Genomic DNA, 9994 nt, shown 5'->3' with positions numbered 1-9994 from the left:
CCCGGGCTCTTCTCCCTCGGGGGGTGGTCTTTCCATTCTCCCGGGCTCTTCTCCCTCGGGGGGGGGTCTCTCCGCCCTGCCCAGTCCCTCTTCCTCGGGGAGGAGTTTCCGTCCTCCCGGCCCCACTCCCTTTCGGGGGTCTGCCCGAGCTGCCGCCCCTCAGTTTCCCTCCAAAGGCCGGCACCGCCTCAGCCGCCCCGAGCCCAGCCCGAGCCCCTCTCCCGCCATTCCAGGTGCCGCGGGGCGTGGAGGAGGAGGAGCCGCTGCTGCGGGAGAACCCCCGCCGGTTCGTCATCTTCCCCATCCAGTACCACGACATCTGGCAGATGTACAAGAAGGCCGAGGCCTCCTTCTGGACGGCGGAGGAGGTGAGGGGTGGGCGGCCACGGCCGCTCCTGCCCGCAGCTCTGGGGCGGTGCCCGGGGCGGCCCCGGTGCTCAGGGACGGGCCTCCCACCGGAGCGCCCGTTTCTTATTTGTCCTGCAATGTTTTAGGTGGACCTTTCCAAAGACCTCCAGCACTGGGAGTCCCTGAAGCCTGAGGAGAAGTACTTCATTTCTCATGTCCTTGCCTTCTTTGCTGCCAGCGATGGCATTGTCAACGAAAACTTAGTGAGTGTGTAGAAAATCCCGACAGAAATACCACTTTGGGCAGATAACTCACATGTTTGACATGCTTGCTGTGGCTGATCCAGCTGGTTTGCTGGATGATGGAATGTTACAGCATTACAACATGTAGTGCTGTCCTGTGTTAATTAGCAAATTGGGGTCGGTTTTGTAATCCCCAAATTTGCCCAATCCCCATGGGACACTGAGTGCTGCCCTACAGTAACATTTGAATGTTTCAGAGCCCATGTTCTGCTTCTACCTTCTATGCTCTTCTCCCTAATGGGGGATAAGTAAAACTAAGAAGTTTTCCCATTTCCCATGGGAACAAAGAAAACCTCACGACTTGAAACTCTGAGGGCCTACAGCTTTGCATATTGCTGTTAGTAATCCACATGTCTGGAATTAATCTGAAGATGATTTTGTGGGTTGATCAATAACTGGTCTATATGGCATTAATCCCTCTAACCTACAAAAACACTTTTGCAAATGCTTATTTATTTCCTCTAGGTGGAGCGGTTCAGTCAAGAAGTACAAATCACAGAAGCTCGTTGTTTCTATGGCTTCCAGATTGCCATGGAAAATATACATTCAGAAATGTACAGTCTTCTTATTGACACCTACATTAAGGATTCTAAAGAGAGGTTTGTATTGTTTGATGATGAAAAGTTCAGAACTCAGTAAATATTCAGAACTTAACTAATGCATGTCTCTTATTCTCTGACTTTCAGACTAATTTTAGGATGTAAATTAGACTTATATAAAATGCCACTGCTGCTTAAGAGCAGTTTAACTTCACAGTATCTTTTTTCCTCTGAGGTGTAAGACCTTGCTTATATTAAGAGTGAAACTGAAATCATTCAGTACTGAAATAAAGGAATTACACAATGTAGAAGATGGAGCAGTCAAATAAGGGGAATATATTAAGTTTTACAGTGAGTTTTACTGCTACTTAGAAAGCTTGCTGTGTCATTTTGACTCTGAGATGCTAAATTCCAGCAAGAGCTGCTTACATGAGAGGTCTGGTGCCTTCATACTGTAAAGTGGAGCCTGGTTAATCTGTAGTTTTGAAAGCCTTGTTCAACGACCACACTTGGTGAAACAGTTTTCCCCTTGCTATTGTCATGGGAATTCATGTGAACTGGTGTTGATGTGGTGGGTAGGTGAAGAAAAGGTAGTTGGTTGGAACAAATAGAGCTAGGTTGGTGCCAGGTGAGCGGGGGAAGGAGAATTACCGGCATGAAGGTGCAGAGCATGCTTAAGTGATCAAGACTGTTTATGGCAGTGAATCTTTGTTGTGCTGAGATCTGATCCTAATGAGTTTTATTTTTCTCAGGGAATTTCTTTTCAATGCTATTGAAACGTTACCATGTGTTAAAAAGAAGGCAGACTGGGCCATGTGCTGGATTGGGGACAAGAAAGCAACATATGGTGAGTAGAGCTATTGGAAGCAAAGTGAAATTCCTTCCCTAAAGATGGAAGGAACCACCATTTCTCCAGACTTCACAGTTAACAGGGATTATTGCTGTCACAGAGTACATGCTCTCCAGTATAAGAGACTGCTATAATCCTGAACATGAAGAAAATAGTTTTCATCTTCAAATGAGCTACTGACAGGAAATCTTTGTAAGATTGCTGATGTTGTGAATAATGTCATGTGGCAATCATCATATGCCTGACTATATGATCAAACTGTAAATTGCTGCCACATGTCAGGACATGTTACAGCCATCTTTAGCCATCAAACATGTCTGGTTGGAGGCTGTAGCTCCTCTGCCCTGGTGATGCCTCATGTCTTGCTTCAAAGGTGAGATGATGAGATGGTACAGATTATTTCACTAGTATTGAAGCATTTTTCATGGCCAAAGATTAGCAGACACTGACTTAAATCAGCTGCCAAAATGGCTGCTCTTTTTAGTGAGCTATCTGAAAAAGAATAATGTTGGGGGTTGACCCATGGGGATGGAGCCTTGGCTTCAGCTACTTAGTAGCTATAGCTAGTCTGATTAGTTCCTACTTCCTCTCATGTTTGTTTTGTTTAATGATCAGAAATCTTTAATAAGTACAGGCCATAGTCCTTAAAACTTATTAGGCAAAAAACACGCAAAAACAACTTCATTTGCTTTGCAGGATGCAGTTCACTGGTCTATTTGCAATTTCTGTGTATCCATCCTGCTAAGCTTTCTGGGTAACGTTACTATCAATCTTCTCTCAACAGGAGAACGTGTAGTAGCCTTTGCAGCTGTGGAAGGAATCTTCTTTTCTGGCTCCTTTGCATCAATTTTTTGGCTGAAGAAAAGAGGATTAATGCCTGGACTCACTTTTTCTAATGAACTCATCAGTAGAGATGAGGTATGAGTCAAATTCTAGCAGTTAAGATGGTAATGTGCCACAGTAGCTCAAAGTAATGATACTCAATTGGAGCCTATATTTTAAAACAGGAGTATATTTAGAAACAGGCAGACTATAAAGCTCACCAAAGTGTGTAAACATGTGTCATTGTGGATCTTGCAGAAGTGTATGAATGAACTTAGCATTTTACTTTTCTAAAGTAGTTGGAGGGTTCTCACCAATGCTCACAGCTGCTGTGCCTCGCACTGGCAGAACTTGCTTGTGATGCCTTCTGGTGAGGCAGAAAGTTGTCTGTAGGGAACAGTAACGTGGGAAAGGTGATGCCACTTACTCTGTGCTCTTCTAAATCAGTGTTCCTGAAATAATTTTATGAAACTTCTTTCTAGGGTTTGCACTGTGATTTTGCCTGCCTCATGTTCAAGCACTTGATACACAAACCATCAGAGGAGAGAGTAAAGGAAATCATCATGAATGCTGTTCTCATAGAACAGGTAACTGTCTGCCCCTTGTTTAGGAACTTCATTGCAATCAAACAAAGCTGGGGAGCTGTTGGGCATAAAATTAACCTAGATGATGGAGAGTGTACCAGTTTCTGTACATAAAATGCTTGTTATCTGCAGGAATTCTTGACGGAGGCGCTGCCCGTAAAGCTGATTGGCATGAACTGCACTTTAATGAAACAGTACATTGAGTTTGTGGCAGACCGGCTTATGTTGGAACTGGGATTTAACAAGGTAAGGCTCTAATACACTGAATATTTCATGGGGGAAAGATAATGTTAAATTTAATTTCCTTCAGAAATCCAAATCCTAAATTGGCTGCAGCAATATTGTTTTAACTTGTAAAATGATTTAGCAGTCATGCTGCTACATCCTGTTTGAAGACCCACAGAAGAAAAGCCAAAAGGATGCTATGGAAAAAGCTATATTAGTAGTTGTGCTTGTGTTTACTGCACCTAAAAGAAGACAGGAACAAATAGAATAAAGGCTTGGGGCAGAGATTTTTTGTTCACTACATAGTCAGCCTGCTGATGCTGCCATTAGACTCCTTCCAACTGATCTCTAATGCTCTTGCATACTCAAAATGTGAGCACCTGCAGTGACTGTAGAATTGCCTGTGTATTTCAGATATACAAAGCAGAGAATCCTTTTGACTTCATGGAAAACATCTCTCTGGAAGGCAAGACAAATTTCTTTGAGAAGCGAGTAGGTGAATATCAGAGGATGGGAGTCATGTCGAAGCCCACAGACAACTCTTTCACCCTGGATGCGGAATTTTAAGTGACCTGGGACCATGTGCGTTAATGTGCATCCTGCCCTGTTTACAGGGAAACACTCAATGTGCTGAGTCACAGTGTGACTTGGTTCCTGTACTGAAATCCCACTCTTGTAAAGTGTGGTGATATTGGTGTACTTTAGAGGGCTGGTGTAGCTCCAGCAGTAAAACCCTTTTTAATTAGACTTGGCCAATGGTGTTAATGCATAGAATGCTTAGGTGTATCTTAACAGTACATGCTACTCCACTCCACGAAAGATACAGGTACTTCCTTCTGCAAGATGGGAGGTTGTGGGCACTGACCCCTGGCTTCTGTTCTCACCATAAACAGGAACAGCTGAGAAATTCCAGTTGTAAATTTGTTGAATAGCCTGTAGAAAACTCTGGAGGCAACTGCATGATGACCTCACTGCTTTCTTAGCAGGTTTTAAGTTTACCATTTTTACTATTTTAAGTTTGTACATAAACCTGGCACTTTAATGTTTAAAATAAACAACTGTCTTGTAATATTCAACAATAGTAAAATGCATGTCAAAATCTTTTGCAGCCTAACCTTTTACGACTTGTATTTCTTTCTGGGTATGTAATTTAAAAATGGTGCTGTGAATTAAACTATTTGTCTTGAAATATATTAAAGAACAGGAAGAAACTTGATATGGAAGGTAAGGAACTAAATTGGGTATTCTGGGTACTGAAAAATAAGATGCAGCTGGCTTCTGGACTTGATTGCTTTTTCTTTATTACCTGGGAACAGTATTTCATGTAATAAAGAGCTGGTTGGACTCTGTTGTGCTGGTTTCAGTGCTCCAATGGCAAAGCTGTGTGCTGATTTCTGTTTAAATCACAGTTTTTCTGAGGACATGCAAGTTCTTCAGGAAATAGCTGCTTACTCGTGGTTGGTAGATGTCTAGTGAAATTGTTGTGCTTAGCTCTTTCAGATGGACTGCACTAAACAGATGATGTTTCAGGGTAAATTCAGCTAATTCAGAGGGGGGCAGTATTCTGAGCTTCTGCATCATGCAGTTAAGTCTTGGTTTTAATACATAACAGTAGTGAAAACAATGCATACGCTACAACATGGTTATTCTACACTAAACAGAGCAGTAAAAATGACTATGCTTTATATAACTGGTGTAAGGTGTTTGGTCTGTGAAGGAGCCTGGAAATGATCTGCAGTGAGGTGAAGTGACAGTGGGATAGACTGAAAATGGCTACTGCCTTGCTGTACAAAAGGAGTTTATCCATGATACAGGCTAACATCCAACAAGGACTGTTCCTGCAAGCCTGTCTTTCTTCAAGCATATTTAAAGTGAATAAGCTTTATAGAACTCAAAACCTCTTCCTTCATAGGAAGGAACACTGAAGTTTGCTTCTTGCTGCTCAAACGCTCCCTCTCTTAAAGCACAGTATTTTTGGTGCTTCTTTGAGAGATGCTGTCTTGGTGTACAATTACCTGACTTGCTGGTCTTTCTTTGCTCCTTTGCTCTTGATTGCATGGGAGATGGTATGTGACTGCTCTTCCCCTGAATCTGAAGCTAGCAGGATGCACAAGGCTATCCTAGGGAGAAAACCCTGATAAATAATTAAAAAATCCTAACCCCAAAGTCGAATTCAAGGTGGAGGACTGTTAGCTGACATCTCTAATAAAGGCCTTGCAGCACTGATGCTGGTAACAGGTCAGTGATTGCAGCGGCCTGAGAAGAATGTATTAGGAACTGGAATAGGGATGTGCTAAATTGGACAACCAGACATGTTATTTTGAAGCACTGAAATGTAATGCTTGTTTCTGCCTAAATACCAGCATTTCCTTCTCAGCAAATTGGGCTTTGTGCTTTTTCTTGGCTTTTCTTAGCAGTCAAATCTTTGATCAAATTAAGTGATAAAAGCATCAGAACTCAGTGTTAAGGCTGTGTTGTTTAGAGCACAAAGGAGACAGTAATAAAATACTGAGATTAGTTTGGACCAAAGTATGATTTAGCAGCATTTAATTTATATTCAAATGTGTTAATTTATATATTTAGGTGATGTAGAAAAAGAGTAAAACTTCTGATCTTTGAGTATGGTCTGCCTGTATTATAGCTATCTCTTCTCATTTGATTCTTGGTATGTGCCAAGGATCAATGTGCAAACAATTAGGGCAGAAAGATTTAATCTGTCTGCAATCCTGGGAAATAAGAACTGGAACTAGGACTGCTAGGAATGGATATGATGGCCAAGTAATCAGTTATAATGGGAGGTAGGAAGAATGTCCCTTTTAGCCAAGCATCGCTCTTATGGGGTAATAGATACTGTAGTTGTGCACGCATTAGAGATAGATTAGATAGGAATTAGAAGTCATTCCACAAGAGAACAAGGCTTGCTGTGGCTGCTATTAATCTTATTGGTGCTACTGATGTCTAAATGCCTCAGTTTTGGTATATGTGCCTGCTGTAATGCAAGTCGATTTTTCCTGTACAGTCTGGAGAAAAGCTGTGCATCTGATCCCACCTATTTTAATTCTCTCTTCTCACAAGGATTGAAATGTCCTGCTGTTGCTTAGTTTGAACAGATGATGTCCAAGCCTAGATGAAACACTTGTTTACTGAAAATGGATTACTTTCGAATTTGACTGCGATACCAGTTGTTTGGACACTTGATCCTCTTAAGAATTGAGGAGATAAGTATTTTATTTCTTTCAAAAAAAATAAACTAATACTCCCCAAAATAAATTTCAATGAAAATTTAAATGGCCCGTTGGAGTATTTTTTGAAATGGAGTTTGGAGAAACAGGAGAGATTTGAAGTGATGAAAGTGCAGATGTTTTTATTCATGTGTGAATCAGAATGGCTGTCTGGTAGGCTGTCTGCACTTGCCACAGAAAAGTGGAAAGTGATTAGGCTAGTAGAGGAAAAAACACCAAGGGATAAGTTAAACTGGATATATTTGATGATGCAACACTCTAATGTTGGTGGTAAATTTATGCGTAACTGATCCCTAGCTATCCCCTGCGTTTCTTTATTGCTGTTAAAATTAATGGCTTTTAATAGCAGCAGATAAAATGGGAGAAGAGTAACCTCAAGCGTGGTTTCTCTTGTTACATTTTTTTCTGTATTTTGTTAAAAAAGCCAAACACATGGGGTCAGGTAAGAAAGCTTCCTTAATTGATGCATTTTCACTTTACATTATATGTCAAACATTGAAATTTTGACAATGTGGAGGAGTAAAAAGCAACCTAATGTCAGCCTTGTCCTCAGGAAGTAACTGCGACATCAGAGTGTAATGAGTAGAAAATCCCGATTTCTCAAATCTCCTGGGGTGATTACAGCAATTTGTGTCCAGAAGAGGTCAGAGAACAATTGCAGCTGCTCCTGCCTGCAACAGGGCACAGTCAGCCTGTGAATCTGAAGGCACATTAACAGTCTGGTGTGATTCCTGGAGGGGTAACCACTTCCTGCACACCAGTCAATCAGAAATTTTGCCTCGCAGAAGCAGGGAGTGAATGGAGTTGTCTTATTCCAAGCCTACTTTTCACAGTCTGCCACAGCCTGCTTTATTTGAAGCTGTTGATTACCTTTTGGAGCTTTGGCCTCTCTTTTTGTGCGTAATGCACTATGAGAAGTAAATGCTTTCATCAGGAAAGATTTGAGAGCTACAGAGAGTTAAGTCTCGTGTCCCATTTGCTGATGGACAGCTAGTTTTTTGTTAGGAATTCATCCCTTGGGACTGTTTCTGAGATCCTATGATCCACATAGTCTTGGTTTCTGTGGTAAAACAATCCCTACATGAAGAATGGTGAAAGATTAAGCTAATAGGAAAAATGTTTAATATGTGTCAGACACTGGTTTTACATTTCAAGTTATGCCCAATGGATCTTTGAAATAATGATAATATTGCTGCTTCCTGGACCTGCAGAGAAATGAGGGGAAAGCTTTATCCCTTTAGAGAATATCTCAGCCCCCAGTGATTAGATCTTACTGATATCATTAATCATTAATCATCAGATAAATGGTGTGTTTGGTCATCTGCTCTTAGAGATAGCTGTGGGACCCTGGGTTGGGTGAAGAAGGAAAACCATCTTTTAGTCTTTTCTTTTTTTAAACTTCAAATATCTAGAGAACAATACCTTAGTGGAATGTTCTTGTAATTCTCTCAACCAAATTACTCCTGCTTTTCTCTTGGTTATTGTACAATATGTAGTTTGTGCCACAGGTGATACCACTTAGTCCATACAGCATTTTGGAGCCTTTGCCTGATGCTGAACATGTGTTGAGGTTTTCCTCTTGGCCTAAGGGTGAAGACTCCAGTGTTGGATAAACTCAAGTGCTTCTGAAATGCAGGCTGGGAAAAAATATACCCCAGGCCAGTTTCTGCTACCTGTCACTGGTAAGTAATTTGTGTTTTCTAAGTATTGCAGGACTTAGCTGAAAGTAGGGGAGAGTTTGCAGTTCTTACGTGTCCAAATCTTGAGTGTGGAGCTTGCAAAAAAACTCCAAAATGTTGAGCTGTGTTTCTGTTCTTTTTGGGGTGGGGGGGTGCTGCTACTTCTGTTACGCAGTGCTACTGATATAATCAGGGATGGCTTGGGCCATTCTTGCACCCCCTGGATTGGGCCTAGCAGAGAGTTGAGTTTAATTTTTTGCTAGATTTTCATTTTAACAAGGATCCAGTAAATGGATTGTCAGGTAGCTAAGACTTAATGCCATCCAAACAAATTGTGGGGTAACAAAGCCAGTCATATGAAGACTGAGGTATTTGGCCCTAGAGGAAGATGCCTGCAGGTATTTATTTGCAGATGAACTAATACTTAGGCAAATTAGTTCTTGCAATCTAAGTATATCCTGCGTATGTTCCTGGAGAAAGGGTACCTACCTCTGGATCCCTGGCTCTCAAAGGTGCAGCACCAGGGAAGGACAATGCCATTTCAGTTCATTCCACATTCCTGCTTCACACTTATCTGCATCTTTGGCAGGTGAGCATTTACACAGCACTTACACAGCATTTTATTTCATATTTTGATGGTGGTTTCTGATACCTTTAGCCACATTGCCAGGTGTTTTCCTATCCTTCTTTTAGGTAGGGAGCTGCCTACCTTGCCTATCCTTCAGTCAGCTGTCAGAATCCAGCTCCCTGAGGTGTTGCCCCAGTGTTCTAACTCAGAGGCATTTGTAAGCTCATGTAGATCTGGGGCAGGCAACAGCAAACACCAACCTTGTGTTGCCTGTTTTCCTTCTGCATCCTTCTGCAGCCTTGTAGGCTGCTCTGCTGCCAGGGACTGCAGTGAGTCTGCTTTCTGACTGGTGTTGGCCAGAGCTTCCCTGCTTCTCTCTGGAAGATGTTGCCTCATTAAAACGAAAATATTTTGTCAGTATTTATCTCCTAAATACTCAACCAGCAAAGTCCTGATATGATTCAAAATCAAGATGAAGCGTTTGGCTTCAGTGGTGTTTTTTGTGGTGGCTGTAGCACTTCCTGTAATGATTTTGGTTTGATGTGATCCAGGAGCTTGCAGTAAGTATGTTTAAGTGCTTCAGAATGGATCTCCATCTTCCTAGCCCTGGACCTCTGCTCTAGGAGACATTGAAATGTATTCTTCTGATTCTGGACACAAACAGTTGTGAGTTGCCACCTGCTTTAGTTTAATCCTGGTTCTATAAGCAGGGAAGATTATGGTGACAGTTGAATTTCCACATCTCTGTCTCTTCTTGGTATTTAATTGAATGATTTATCTCTTTTTGAACTTATTTTCAGGGTGAACCTCAAAAAAGAAATAACAAAATCCCTGC

At 41.7% G+C, this 9994-nt stretch overlaps 1 protein-coding gene across 1 annotated transcript in view; it reads left to right on the top strand.

Moving 5' to 3' along the window:
- Positions 1–5014, top strand: part of RRM2 (ribonucleotide reductase regulatory subunit M2) — a 5577-nt gene extending 563 nt beyond the window's left edge. The window contains exons 3-10 of the mRNA XM_042033024.1: positions 234–368; positions 495–611; positions 1116–1249; positions 1942–2036; positions 2824–2957; positions 3344–3448; positions 3578–3691; positions 4085–5014. Of these exons, the coding sequence (XP_041888958.1) occupies positions 234–368; positions 495–611; positions 1116–1249; positions 1942–2036; positions 2824–2957; positions 3344–3448; positions 3578–3691; positions 4085–4237 (987 nt within the window). The 3' untranslated portion in view covers positions 4238–5014. The remainder of the gene's footprint in view (positions 1–233; positions 369–494; positions 612–1115; positions 1250–1941; positions 2037–2823; positions 2958–3343; positions 3449–3577; positions 3692–4084) is intronic.
- The last annotated feature ends 4980 nt before the right edge of the window (positions 5015–9994 follow it).

Source organism: Corvus kubaryi, unplaced genomic scaffold (assembly GCF_017639235.1).
Source record: "Corvus kubaryi isolate FWS band 111438036 unplaced genomic scaffold, C.kubaryi_AGA036_p1.0 37354, whole genome shotgun sequence".
Taxonomy (NCBI): domain Eukaryota; kingdom Metazoa; phylum Chordata; class Aves; order Passeriformes; family Corvidae; genus Corvus; species Corvus kubaryi.
The sequence above is the reverse complement of the archived record's forward strand: the minus strand, read 5'-3'. Positions and strand labels throughout refer to the sequence as shown.